General features: G+C 41.8%; 1 protein-coding gene across 1 annotated transcript in view; it reads right to left on the bottom strand.

Moving 5' to 3' along the window:
• Positions 1-714: 714 nt before the first annotated feature.
• Positions 715-14767, bottom strand: part of KIAA1549L (KIAA1549 like) — a 224026-nt gene continuing 209973 nt past the window's right edge. The window contains exons 18-20 of the mRNA XM_045012725.1: positions 14604-14752; positions 8901-9052; positions 715-3465 (exon numbers count right to left, since the gene is read on the bottom strand). Of these exons, the coding sequence (XP_044868660.1) occupies positions 3184-3465; positions 8901-9052; positions 14604-14752 (583 nt within the window). The 3' untranslated portion in view covers positions 715-3183. The remainder of the gene's footprint in view (positions 3466-8900; positions 9053-14603; positions 14753-14767) is intronic.

Here is a 14767-nt window from a genome sequence, read left to right as displayed (position 1 = left end):
GGAAACAAAATCCTAAAATGCTAACATGGAAATGCTATTTAACAGAATGTTAAAAATTCGTGCAGATCTGCGAAGTCACTTTCAGGCTAGGTCTTTTCCAGTAAAAATGGCATCAACATACTTCTGATGAGACTGCAACTCTAACTGGTAGGTCACGGTCTACTTCCTTCTTTTAAATCACTGTTGAAAAACTATATTGCAACTGCTGGCATACAAAATGTTTATTATATTACAAATTATTTGTACACTGTATTTAACTGTGTCATTGCATTGTGCTCAGATAGCATAATTATAACATGATTTTTCTTTCCAGGAATGTCCTTACTGTCTTCATATAACCTTTTTCTGTAGTTCTTTTAAAAACTGCAAAATGATGTTATAAACAAGATAAAAAGCCATTATGAATGAAGAAATTAAATTTCATCTGTGAATAAAGTGCACCACAGTGTTTTTCTAAGTAAATCAGAGAATTTTGCAACAGATAGCACATCTTCAATACAATTCCAAACAATTAACTTTGGATATCTAACAGTTCTTCCCCAGGTGCGGGGGCGTGGGGGAGTCAATTTAACTTTGCCATTATAGTTTTGTCTCTCTAGGAGCAGGGCCGGCTCCAGGGGTTTTGCCGCCCCAAGCAGCCAAAAAAAGAAAGAAAAAAAAAGCCACGATCGTGATCTGTGGCAATTCAGCAGGAGGTCCTTCGCTCCAAGCAGGAGTGAGGGACCCTCAGCCAAATTGCCGCCGAATACCTGAAAGTGCCGCCCCGCTCCGGAGTTGCCGCCCAAGCACCTGCTTGATAAGCTGGTGTCTGGAGCCAGCACTGTCTAGGAGGATGCTAAGCTAAAATTTAAATGAAAATTATACTGGTGAAACTTGCATGTAGATAAGGCCTAACAGACAAATTCATCCCTGGTGTGAGAGAGTGCAGTTCCTACTGAAGCCAATGGGAATTAGTCCTGTTTACGGCAAACTGAATTTGGCCCAGTATTTATAAGCCTTCACTTTCAAATGCAATATTTTCAGGGAGACAGAAATTAACACAAGAAGACATTTGGATGCATTGTGTTACACTCATGAGATTAGTATTAGTTGGTTAATAGGGAACTGAGACACCAGTCTGTCGTCATTAGACTCATATTTATATGAAAGGCTGAGTTTCTTTGGTGTTTTGTTCATTCAAGTTATCCAACTGCCTATTTGTGTACGCTAAGCATCAGGTATCAATCTTCACCAATAAGTTGCTCAAGATTTTTCCCTTTTTTGCAATTGGTTAATGGTAATTTTCTGTCTATAATAGATTGGTCACGTGTATAAATATACAGCATATATTTACATAGAGATTACAAAAATACATTTCATTTATATCTAATTAAGTAACAAAAATGAAATTTCACATTTGTTTAAAGATCAACTAGCATTCCAAAATCTTTTAATAGTTAAGGTCTTTAGAGCAAGAGACATCTGTTTCTTCCAGGGTGGCTATGCATCACTATCTGGAATGAGTTTTTTTAATTTTAATTTTTTGAAAAAATAGCTCTGTTTTAAAAGTTTGTGCTTCAACAATTTCAACACCTCATTCCTATCTTTTCTTTTCCTGTCCAGTCAGTTTTTTTCAAATAGCCATAAAGCTAAACCAAGCTCCCGTTCTCACCTCAGTAAAGACCAAAGAAACTCATTACGAAAATGGAATGACCAGATAAAATAGCATATGCATCTGAAGCTGAATAAATTAACAGGATGAACAACATTACCTTTAATTTCACTAGCCAAACATGCCCAGAACACAGCATCCCATAAGCAACTTCAGTTCCCAAAGCTAAATTATTACTGAAGGAACTGGAAGTATTTTGCATAATCTCCTAACTATTTTGTGTGAGACTGCAAAAGATGAATACTGTCAAATTCAGCTGGTTAGGGTTTTGTGGAGGTTGGATTCATATAACAGTGCAGTATAACCTTATCTTGAGCAGTCTACAGTCATCGTAGGTTCAGCAAATACCCCCCTTTTTCACAGAACAATAATATTTTGTTAAATCCACATACTTGTTTACTTATTTACACTTTAATGTAATCAACAGGTCCTCTACAATCAGAATTTCCTACAGAGACTGAGAATTCTAGAGTTCGTGTATTCATTGCTCCAGTGTAATCAAAGTCAATCACAGCTTCAGGTAGCATTCTCTGGCATTACTTTACTAGATGTCATTGTTCAAGAAAGAGTACAAAGCACTATGTTAAATAGAGGTCTTCTTGTCAAAGCAGGTGTATTCATTATTCCAGGCTGGATAGATTTGCTCAAGGTTCTCAAATTTACCAGCTTCACAATGCATTCAGAATGAATACCTCTTGAATGTAGGGCAAAACTCAAATAACCATTTTTCATTTGTGGGTTTCTGAAAGCTTTTAGCACCCACTTCCTTTGTTAATCTTCCTTCCCATCGTGCAGCATAGGCTCTCTTAATATTGTAAACACATTCTCTGTAACTCAACAGTGGCATTAGTGAACACTGAAGCCACCAATTACCCCAATACAATTAACTCTCTTCACAGTCTTCTCTTCTTTCCGGCCTTTGCTGGGACTATTTACAGGGTACATTGTTTATATTACTTATTCACATCAAATTCTTGTGGTTTGAATGTGGTCTCTCAAAGGAAAGGACTGATGTTGCTTTGCTGCATTCAGCCCTGATTATTTTGTAATGAACTATTAATATGATCTCTACCATAGAAGATTTATGGCCTTTAGTTTACTCAGTACTACTGTATTTTCTTCTTTAATCACAGAAATAAAATTGACATGCAGAAGTTATTTTAGACAGTTCTACTTATGTGCCCCTGATTCTTAATAGACTGTAGTATTACACAGACATGTTTAATAGCATCCTAGTGACAAAGGGCTCATAGGACAAGAGCTAAGTGACAAACAATTGCATATCATAAATAGAACTTATCAGTATTAAAGAGTTGCCTGGCAGCATCTCCTTATTCAGCAAACAAACAGAGTCCATATCTTCAAGTCCTCTTGTTCTATTTCATTCCATTTCACAATAACCTAGTGTTAATCTTTCAGGAGAAAAATGCCATCACTCTGGCACAAGTTGCAGCAAGTTTTTAAACTGAAAATTAAGACTTACTTCCTTGGCTACAACAAGGTATGTGATACAAACACTGTGCACAAAGGTATTAGACCTGAAACTCAAACATGTCTGTTTGTTTCTTGGCCAGTTTAGCAACTTCCTCTCTTATTGCCTTCACTAGAGCAGCTGTAGAAATGTTGGTAAGAGGTGTGTCAGAAGGGTCGGCTTCTGAGAGGCTATGCTGAGAAGCTGCAGTAGAAGGCAACGGAGCCTGTTCCAGACTAGGATGCATGTTTGCTGGCTGACTGTACTGGCGGGGAAGTCTTGAAGGAGAGTTATGTTGGTAGCGTGATCGTGGATAAGCCTCTATGTAACCAGGGAGTGGAACCTATGGAAGAGAGCAATCACACAAAATAGCTGGCCTTCAGGTCACCTATTACATAATCTAACACTCCAGAGAACTCCCTGCAGCCGGATCCAAATGAACATATGCCTCTTGGGGCCACATTAACAGAAAGCAGACTTCATACTCATAGTGCCACTTCACTGTGTACATTTTTGTATGTGCTGTTTGTAAGCAACAACCAGAGTTAAGTTCCCAGCTATCCAAATTGTGTGAACAAATTCTCTTTGCAGAGGAAAAAAACTCTACATGCTAAACTAATCACCACTACAAGGGCAGATAGATGCCTTGTTGAAAGAGTGTCCCTTTATTATTTTGTATGATTCTTTGCTTTCCTATAGCTGATTTCAATACGCAGATTTATCACAGTATTCTGAAAAATATCTAAGGCATAAATTATACTTAAAAAGCCAAGGGAAGAAGAAAAGAGTTTGCTGGCTTGAAGCACCACTATCTAATCCACATGAAGCAAACAGCCAGGTTCTGAGTCTTAAAGCTCCCAATAAAAACTGACAGTGGACATAGCATTAGAGACAGGCTATCTGGGTCACTTGCAGGTTTAAACGAGTGTAAATGGTGGATTCTCTGTAACTTGAAGTCTTTAAATCGTAATTTGAGGACTTCAGTAACTCAGCCAGAGGTTACAGGTCTATTACAGGACTGGGTGGGTAGAGTCTGTGGCCTGCAATGTGCAGGAGGTCAGACTAGATGATCATGATGATCCCTTCTGACCTTAAAGACTATGAGTTTATGAGTTCAGCACTAAGGAGCTGCCTCACCATTTACTAAGGGGAAAAATGAAGTGTTCAACCTGTCTGCTAAAATTGGGAAGAAAGTCCTTTCCCTCTATATCCCCTATACCAGGGGTGGCCAACCTGAGCCTGACAAAGAGCCAGAATTTACCAATGTGCACTGCCAAAGAGCCACAGTAATATGCCAGCAGCTCCCCCACCCCGCTCCCAGTGCCTCCCACCCACTGGCAGCCCTGCCGATCAGCACCTCCCCCTCCCTCCCTGCACCTCCCAATCAGCTGTTTTGTGGCATGCAAGAGACTCGGGGGAAGGGGGAGGAGCAACGGCACAGAATACTCAGGGGAGGGGGCAGGGCCTGTGGCAGAGCCAGGGTTAAGCAATGAGCACCCCCCAACACATTGGAAAGTTGGCACCTGTAGCTCCAGCCCGAGACTCGGTGCCTATACAAGGAGCCACATATTAACTTCTGAAGAGCCGCATGCGGCTCTGGAGCCACAGGTTGCTGGCTATGTGCTGGCTATGTGCTTTATTGGACAAGGAGCTTTGACTTCTCTGAAACATCAGGTTTTATGGCCAAATTCAACCGTGGTGGAACTCTTAACTCAAATGCAATTATACAAGAGATGAATATGGTCCATTGTGTCAATCAGAAATAAAGGTAATTGAAAGATTTTATTCCCACATTGGACCAGATATGCCACAGTTACACTTCAGTTTTACTTTGCCCTAACTCCATTGATTTCAGTGGTGTTTCAGTGGCTTAAACTAGAGTACCAGTGAGGAATCAGGCCCTTCATCCCTACGGGATACTAAATGTTGCTGGTGCAATATTCTGATCCACAATGGCAAGCTCTAAACTGAATTTGAGGAAGTTTTAGAACTCAGCTTCTAACTAATTTTTTTTGTTTTGCAAATTGGTAAAGAAACAACGGCATTTAATTTTAAGGGATGTTTTAAGCCACTGTATTTAAAGTTGTGGTTCATTTTCTTAATTAGACAAAGTAATTTTACCCGAGAAAGAGTTTACTGATACAGAGTAACCATTTTAAATCCAATTAGAAAAAATGAAAAGAAATCTCACTGATTTTCAGATTTGGAGTGATTTGCACAATATCCTATGGTCATCATAAATCAGTAGAAAAGCCATTAAAATGCATAAGCATAGAAAAGATAGCCTGATAATTCTTTTTCTTTTCATTAGAAAAGGACATGGGGCCAGATTTTCAAATGAATTTAGTTCCCATTTAAGCATCTAAATGAAGTCGCCATATTTTCCAGTGTTCAGCACTCAGCAGCTTCCACGGAGAACAGTCAGAGCTGTTGGGTAAACCATTGATAGCTGAGCACCTTTGGAAATTTGGCCATTTTATTCAGGTGATAAATGGGAGCTCCCGGGCACTGAACTTCTGAAAATCTGGTCACTAAGGGATGAATTTTCAAAGATATTAGGTCTAAAGTTGCAAATAGGCGCCCGTGGGATTTTGAAAAGCACCTAAACAGGTGGAGAGGGGGGACAAACTCCTATTGAAATCAATAGGAGTTAGGTGCCTAACTGCTTAGGGCCTTTTGAAAATCCCATCAGATGCCTCTTTGCATCTTTAGGCACCTAACTATCTTTGAAAATCCGGTCCTTCATATTACATATGCTCCACAAGATTCAGGGTATTTCCATCTACTTGATGCACAAAATTTAAAATCCACCAGGAATAGTATTTGGCTGAGTACTAGATGGAAGTGGTATTTAAATACCGCCAAGAGGCTGCACCCCTTTTAAGTACAGAATTGGACTGATCACATAGAAAACATTCATATTGAACAATATATAAAAACCACTAGAGGTCACTATTTTACTGCTTTTACTCAGCAGCAACTGAAGATTTGCTTGGACGATCATAACCCCACCAGATACATTTCCCTTCCTCCACCAAATATAAAGCTTCAAATCTTTGCTTTTCTTTGAGAAAGTAGTGCATTAAAGTAAATGAAGCTTAAAGTAAATTCTCACAATTTCACCAGTATTTGGTATTTTTTAAAGCCCCGGCTCCAGGAGGCATGTGATTAGTGGAGAATCTCAGTTTTCATTTTTAAAAAAGTAAGGTTCTAACCCTCATGGTTTCAGAAAGAAAGCATGGAAACAAGTCCCAAACGCATTCTAAAGGCTCACAAACCAGAAGACTGAGAAAAAACTCCAAATGTTTTCTTTTTAATTTCATGATTTTGAGGACCAATTCATGATTTTTTAACATATTGAATTGGCAATATTGTGATTCTATTCCATAGTGACAATTTTCAGATTCAGGAGGTCCCTGGGCATGATATAAAGCATTTGGGGGCAGGATCGTGGTTTAAAAAAAAAAAAGGATATTTTCCCCCATTTTTTCTTTTCTTTCCCTTGCCTACTAAGTAACCGTACTTCCTGGCTGTGGGCTCATAAGGAGATGCCGGTCCCCTGTTTACCAGGCGGTAGGGGCTAAAAGCTCTGGCGGGTAAATGTAGCTGAAGGAAATCTGCTGCCTTCTCCTCTAGGAGAGGGATTCATACCTCCTCCTGCCACAATGTTCTTTTGGGAGCCCCTCCTCCCCCCAAAAAAATTCTTCCTCTCTGCTTCCTCATATACAAAGATGGGAACTACTGCATGTAGCAGCTGCTCCAATACCGGTCCTATGACCCTTCCCCTCCACTCCCCACTGGGCTCTCTGGCCTTACCAGAGTGTATCCCCTTCCAAAGGAAGGAATGGCAGGCTGGAGTTTCCCTCCAGCTCCATTCACCTTCTTCAGAGTTGTCAGTCCCCATTTCTTGGCAAATAAGATCTGGCCATCACTTCCTTGGGCTATAGACAGAAAGTAGGGCCATATGGAGCAAAGAGGTAAAAATTAAATACTTCACCTATGCGCTTCAAAGTAGAAGTCTAAACTTATTGGTATAGTTCCAAGGGGCCTTCTGAATTTGAAAGAGCCAGTAGGGTTACAAACCAGGTTTACCACAAATTAACAACTAAAATTCTCCTCTGAAGAGGGACTCTAAAAATGACACCAAAGGGCATCATATCCCAAGGACTACTTTTGAGAAGATACTTTTTCTAATGGCCTGTGCTACAAATTCAACCTGGAATCAGAGTCCAGCTGGGTTCTTTCCTTCTCATGCAGCATTAATAAAGGTCTGATAGGCCAAATGGAGTCCTAAGCAATACCACTTTGTTTCCAGTAAAGTTGCATGGGGTAACTTATTGGCCCTGCAATGGCAATTAACTAAACAATTCTATTGATATACAAGAGGAAATTGAATCCATCTCCTTCTCTGTTATAGCTGAGCTGGTTCTGCAGTAACAGGAGTAAACTGAATCCACAAAGGGAGCAGATTTGTTGAGGAAGAAGTTACCATTTTTAAAAAGTCACTTTACAGGAAAGAGGGAAAACAAAATCTAATTGTGAGAAATGGTTTTAAATATGAAAAACTACTCAAGTTCACCTTAAGAACTTTGTATTTCTTTGGAATATAGCTGTCTCTTGTACTGTACTACAAAGCTACTTAGACTGTGGACTGTCACACTAAATATTATAATAAATTTGTGCTCACATATCTAGAGCATGAGTTAACCCTGTAACGACCACAGGCTACAGTACAAACAGCTAATAATAAAACAATTTATTTTACTTTTACTGAACACTATCTGTTCTGATTTTAAGTATCCTTCAGCTACTTACTCTCAGGCTCAACTGGGCTTAACTGAGCAACAGAAAGCCTAGTCTTTTTTCAGTCTTTATTATAAAAACATTCTACTTTTTACCAGTAGGGGAAATTAAAACTTCTCTCATGCTCCATTTTGGTATCCTCCTCCCAGTCTCATCTTCACACTCTCACCCATGCTAGTGAAACATTCCCATCCTTTCATGAGCTGACCTCTTGCTCCTCTTCAAATTTCTCCCCAAAATACAATTCTTCCACAAAGCTTTTTAAAAAATGTGAGATTCTTATACCACATCTGTCTCATGATAGTATAAATGCCTTCAATCCCAGGCAATGCCCTGGCTGTTTTGTGCCATTCTCCTTGCCTGGGGGGATACTAAGTGAGTAAGGATCCACCATAGCAGCTCCTGTGCCACATCCTGTGCCTGTGACTGGAACAAAGGGCATAGGCATGGCCAAGGTTCCCTTGAACCTTTCCAATACACACCTCGTGTCAAAAGCCCTTTAGTGCAGGTTGCTCCACATAAATGGACTGGTGGCTTTTTGCTGACTTGATCCCAATACAGTTTGATATAAGACAGTTAGCTATTTGCATGTTATATGTAAAGTTAACAGTCACCGTTCTCCACTGCCTCTGAGCGACAATCAGACACAGTGGAGAATGGTGGCTATAGGGAGCCAGTTGTGGCTTCCCAATCCCTCAGCTGCCCTATTCAAGCAGAAGTTAGAGCCCCCAGTGAGGGATCAGGTGCAGTGGAGCTGGGTTCTCCCTCCCACCCTGTCTCTGGCATTTCCCCAGCCTGTTCCCTCTTTCCCATTTCTATGACATCTCTACTAGCTTTACATTGCTGAAGATTCTCCTTACACAGGGAGAATTCTCCTGTCCAAATTTCCACCCTCTTTACGTTCACTTTGTGCCACTTATGCCCTCTATATGTAAATCATATAACATTATTATAGAGAAAAACAAGAACACTTACCGAGTCTGCCCATTGCCCTGGTAATTCATTATCTCCCGCATAGGGCATCCAGGCTTGGTTCCTGTATGCTGTGGGTGGTGTTGGGATGAAATAGCCTGTGAATCCAGGTCGGTTTGTTGCTGGTATGGCAAACACTGCTGGTACTGTATTTCCTATTAAGCAATAGGGTAGAGATGATTAATAGTTGATAATCTTAGCTATAAACCTAGAGGATCATTACAAAGCGTACCTGAAGCAGCCTGAGGAGAGACAATGAGTCTGTGTGAGAATGTTGATAACATCAAACTAGAATACGATCGCTCCTATCAGTTGCACAGAGCCCTTTTCTAAAAAGGCACAGCATATTAGAGAAGCTAAGGACTGTACGTTGCAGATCAGGAGTGAGGTGTATTTGTAAAGTCATCTTAGAAAGTATGTATCATTGCTGTGTCAGAAGGAGGGGAGCTCAGGGATACATAGTGGATATGGCTAGCTTCTCCCTTCCTACATGGGTTGGTGGTCATGCCCTTAGTACATTCATTATCTCATGACCTGCCTCCAATATCTGTCTACAACATTCATAGAATCATAGAATTGTAGAACAGGAAGGGACCTCAAAAGGTCATCTGGTCCAATCCCCTGCACTCATGGCAGGACTAAGTATTCATGAGGAAGCAGAGGTCTCTTTGTGCTGGATTTTCACTACTTTTGCCCCTTCTCCCAGCTGACACACATATTTTGTCTTTGTAGGCCCAAAGAAGACACCTTAGGATCAGACCCATTCTCAAATAACTGATTTCTATTAAAGCTAAAAGTCATTACAAAAGACTAGTGTAACAGGGCACACAAGCCTCGACACAAGACAGGAAATTACCAGTAGCTAAAAATAAGACACCTGGAGCTAGAAGCAGGCTTCCCGCGAGGGGTTTAAGAAGAGCCCTGCTAAGCTGGAGAGGAGCAAGCAAAGGTAGCAGATGTAGAGTTCTTTCTGTGGGAGAGAAACTGGCCAAGGCCAAGATGGTGCTTAGCACATCTCCCAGAGGAAAATACACTTCACCTAGTGTATTGTTTTTTAAGAGAATAACTAGTCCCACCTATTTTGTTGACATAAAAAAACAGTCTTCCGGAGTGTCGTTCACAACGATGACATACAATCTCTTCTGACGGCCCACCTCAGCCTCTGTTTTTAAACAGACTTGTAAAGAATGTGATGCTGCCAGGACTGGTAGATGCTTGGAGTATTGCGGCAGTGGTACGCTCAGAAATGGGAAGACTCAGCCAGTGCACTACAGCCTCTAGGGAAATGCCCTAGGGGGCACTCGACACAACTCTTCAACCCAATTAAGGAGAGGAATTAAGCTTGGAGTGGAGCTTCATGCAGCCCTAGGCCGGAAGGATTGTGAATGCAATTCAGGGCTCATAAAGAGGGGAAAGATATGTTTTACAGCTAACTTCCCTCACCAGGACCATTATTGTTAGGAAAGATTTATAAGGAGCTGTACCTTTACCCTGCTCTGTATAGTCACAAGGCTAGATTGTGGCAGTTAGGCACAAGCCGTGAGCAGAGGGTGGTGTGGAACTTCACCACCGCAGGAATAGCATTGGGGATACTGTCTTAGGCAAGTACAGTCACCTTGGTGCTGCTCCCTGAACAAGGTGGTGTGCAATTTATACCAGTCAGTGCAACTGGCACAGAATGCTACCTGCAGTTTGCCGTTCCATTTCCAGGAGCAAATAGTGAAGTGTTGGACCATTATCCCACCTCTACCCCACTCCTGCTCCAGGAGTTGCCAGGGTGGAGAGAGGAGGAGGAGTGAGTGCCTCTGTGCATCCCAGAGCACATGGGGACTGGTATTGTAAGACGAGGTGCATGGCTGGGGGAGAAACTGCTTGCTCAACCATGCACAGACAAGGGGCAGGGGCCATCCTGCACTAAAACATGTATTTTGCCCCAAAAGCTTACCATCTAATTAAGGCAAGGCAAACAAACATACATACTAAGTGTATAATGATAATCCTGTGTGATACCTTATTGTAATTCTTACTGCAATATAATCTGAAGTTTCAAATTAATGGGCAGGATTTTCATCTAAATTTCGGCAACTTTGTGCTGCTCCAGGCAGAATCAGGATCTGGGACAATATATAGATATATTTAAAGCTGGTACTTATCTAATCAAAGCAGTAGAATGTCTTTGTCCCTAAATCATTCTGGAGTCGACTACTCTCACACTGAAAGACAAGGCTAGGACAACTCAAGCAGACTCAACAGTTCCAAGTACTTATAACACCTTAATATTTCATCCAAGGAGCCCATTTCATACAAACTTAAACCAAATATACACAGATCATTTTATCCTCTACTGAAATGCAGCATCTCTGAGAAAAAACATGTCATTTTCCTTTTAATACGGCACAGCAATAAATCTCCAGAGTACAGGAAAGGAAGTGAAGAATGTTACTCAGTTGAAACTGCAGGACACATATCCTACTGAAGGCAGAATATATAGAAAGGGCACTCTAAAGTGTGGGATGTTGTATACTTCAAAATGTTTTAAAATTATTGAGCCTCAGTGCTTCCTTTTAGATCCATATGTTCCACAGAAGTTACAGGCAACACATTGCAGTTTAGGGTATCCAAATTTTTATACTCAGTAGTACATGGTGAATATGATGCAGATAACTAATACTTCTGAGGATGCTGCGAGACAAACTGTTCAGAAACATTAAAGGAGCAATGTCTAATAAGCTTGTCAATTTCAAAACCCAAAGTCTCAGTCTTTAGAATTTAGAAAGCCAAATTTTGTAGCTTTTCATTAATAGTTATATTTTGTCAATGGGAAGCCATTTTCCCAGGCAGATGTTAGCCAGCTAAATAGTGTCAAAACAAAATGGCCCCTTGGTCTCTGTACTATTGTGCCTCAGTCAGGCACCAAAACACACAGAGGGAGCAAAGTATTTGCATTACCCACTGACTGCATGCAACCTGGTGTGTTAGGGAGTGGGGATGGGACCACTTCTTCCTATCCCTTCTGGGAGGCTCTTGGCTCATGGGTTCAGATTTCTGAAGCCAACTACGGGATTTAGCTCTCTCAATTAGATTTGTGTGATTAAATCTCAGTCAACCTTGAAAATGTCAACCATGTGCTCCAGTGTGTGCAAGGACTGTCATTGTGTCCAGATTCATTGTGTCCAAGCCTGCCTGCCGTGCTTGGGGCAGCAAAATACCTAGAGCCGCCCCTGCTGGTGTTACAATATTATGTGGCGGGGAAATTCTCAGACTTTGCTTGAAGGTGCCTGAGGCAGCAAAGAGCTGCAACTCTCAATGTGAAGGGAGTGAGCAGAGCTAGTGAGGTGACCACAGGAATTGCATTAAACTAGTGAGAACGTGGGAGTAAAATAAATGCAATGAGTGCTGGAGAAGAGAAAGAAAGAAAGTCTCTCTTTTGGTCCTGATTTCCTCAAACATATTTCACCCTTTTATTCATTGTTTTCTTTTCCTCTTTTTTCCAAGTGGAACAATAGAAACTTAGTGTTTTGTTTTGCAAGCAGCGCCTTTCTGGGGTCAAAGTGCAAAAAACTCAAGCTCCCATTGACTCTTGTTTGTTTTGACCACTACAGACAAGGATGCTTGTACTCTGCTGCACTCTATACCTACATTAGGTGGCAAGGTCCCCCCAGTTTATGTTGGAACAGGGCTAAATTATGCAGCAAGGTTAACTGATTACTGAGTCATTCAAGAATCTTCTCTCTTAGGGCTTGGTTACACTCGAAACTCCAAAGCGCTGCCGCGGGAGCACTCCCGCGGCAGCGCTTTGAAGTGTGTGTGTGGTCGTGGCACCAGCACTGGGAGAGAGCTCTCCCAGCGCTGCAGGTACTCCACCTCCCCGAGGGGATTAGCTTACAGCGCTGGGAGCCGCACTCCCAGCGCTGGGGCAGTGTTTACACTGGCGCTTTACAGCGCTGTAACTTGCTGCGCTCAAGGGGGTGTTTTTTCACACCCCTGAGCGAGAAAGTTGCAGCGCTGTGAAGCACCAGTGTAGCCAAGGCCTTAGTGCATCACACAGTGAAACAATAATTAATCCAGGCTCTGACTTGCACTGTAGCAGAGGACACTAACAGTTTTGGTATTTCCACAATGGCAAAGCTTTGGAAACAAAAACAAACAAACAAAAAGACATTTTAAGCCACTTTTTTCTTCTTGTCCTGCTGCATGTGAAGTTAATCAGGAATAGCTGGTGCAGACTCTGACATGAGAGTTCTGTGAGGATGTGGGGAAATGTTATCACAATAGAACCTATAGGTCCCAGCTGAGATTGCAGTGGGCACTGTACAAACACATCATAAGAAACAGTCACTTCCCCAAGGAGTTCGCAATCTAAATAAAAAAGCCAGATAAAGTGTAGTAGGGGAAACAGAGGCAGAGAGGGGAAGTGACTCTTTCAAGGTCACCCAGCAGGTTAGTAGTGGATCTAGGAACAGAATTCTGGTCTCCTAGTCCTGTGCCCTCTCTACTGGACCACACTACCTCCCTTGAACAGGACTCCAGCTGCTCTAGCCTCTGCTGTCAGAAGTTAATTCATCTGACTTCAGAAAGTGATAATTCATTCCAGTGAATAGGGGGAAGGGGCAGTTAATATTTGCTGCTGCTGGGGATTTGAAACAGGACAGTGAGCTCTCACCACAAAAGCCAGGGAGGAAGGGGAGCTCTTGCTATACTTTTAGCAACACTGGACAAGGAGGCAGGGGAGCTCTGTGTTTAGGAGAGGGCTAGGAGCTGCATTTCCCCCTGCTCTCCCCTTATTTTAACCCTGGGTTGCTGCTATTGTTTGTTCAGAGACAGCATTCAATCATGCAATGCTGGGAGAGTGGCAGGCAGATTGTAGTTCCCACAGGTTTCAGAAGCTTTGCATCGCAACTGCCTCCTACAGACCAGCACTCAACAAGTAGTGCAGCCATACTTGCTCTTGATGAACTCCCAGGCCCTTGACCAAGCCACACAATCTCCACTCCATAAATTCCACTGGTTTCCTGGTAAATACAGTCATTTGACTTGGGCTTCAATAATTCAGAGCCTTGTTTAGTGAATTCCAAGAGCAGTCAGAAGATATCAGATCACAGTTACAACCTGACTTGGAAGATGAGTCACAAGATAACATCCAGACAAAGTTTAGAGGTGTCCAAATCCAGTTTTTAAGAGAAATGGAACCTGCAGTTATTCTTGTAATACAGATATTGCAGTGGATATAACGGGGATTCTTTGCTAAAGTTTCTGTCACTGACAAAATCCTCTCACTCTCTAATTTCCAGTCCAATTAAACACAGTCTGTTCTTCTGATGTCACCACATGGGGTCTCCCTAGCTCTAACCTAAGTAGCTGCAGGATGGACTGCTGACTACAGTACAGGAGCCAGCAATCTGCCATATTGGAACATAGTTCATTTGGTTTACTTACTGCAGCATCCTGCCTATAGAAGTGGCTAGTACCTGGTATGTTTTTTTTTAAAAAGCATAACTTCCATCATATTACACCTGTAATGATGCATGTGACAAGTGGGGCAAGACAGAGTACCCTATGTTGACCCTCAAGCCACCAAAAAAAGCATTTAATAAATCCTTCTCCATAACCATAAATAACAATCTATGCTTGCAATATCCCATACACTCATCTGTATACAACACAGATTGTGGAGGTGATTTCTGTTTGTACCACACTCATTTTCACCTGAGTAGTTCAATGCTGACTGATCCAATGGACCCACAGATACTGGAGCTCTTGCACCTGGGGCAAAGGATGCAGGATCATGCTGTTGGGCCTGCTCTGTCCCACTGGATTCAGATATTCTTGTCTTGCTGCCAATATCTGATGTCGACCTGCACATTAAAAAA

The sequence above is a fragment of the Mauremys mutica genome, chromosome 4, assembly GCF_020497125.1.
Source record: "Mauremys mutica isolate MM-2020 ecotype Southern chromosome 4, ASM2049712v1, whole genome shotgun sequence".
NCBI lineage: Eukaryota > Metazoa > Chordata > Testudines > Geoemydidae > Mauremys > Mauremys mutica.
Note: the sequence above shows the minus strand (reverse complement) of the source record. Positions and strands in the feature narration are given on the sequence as shown.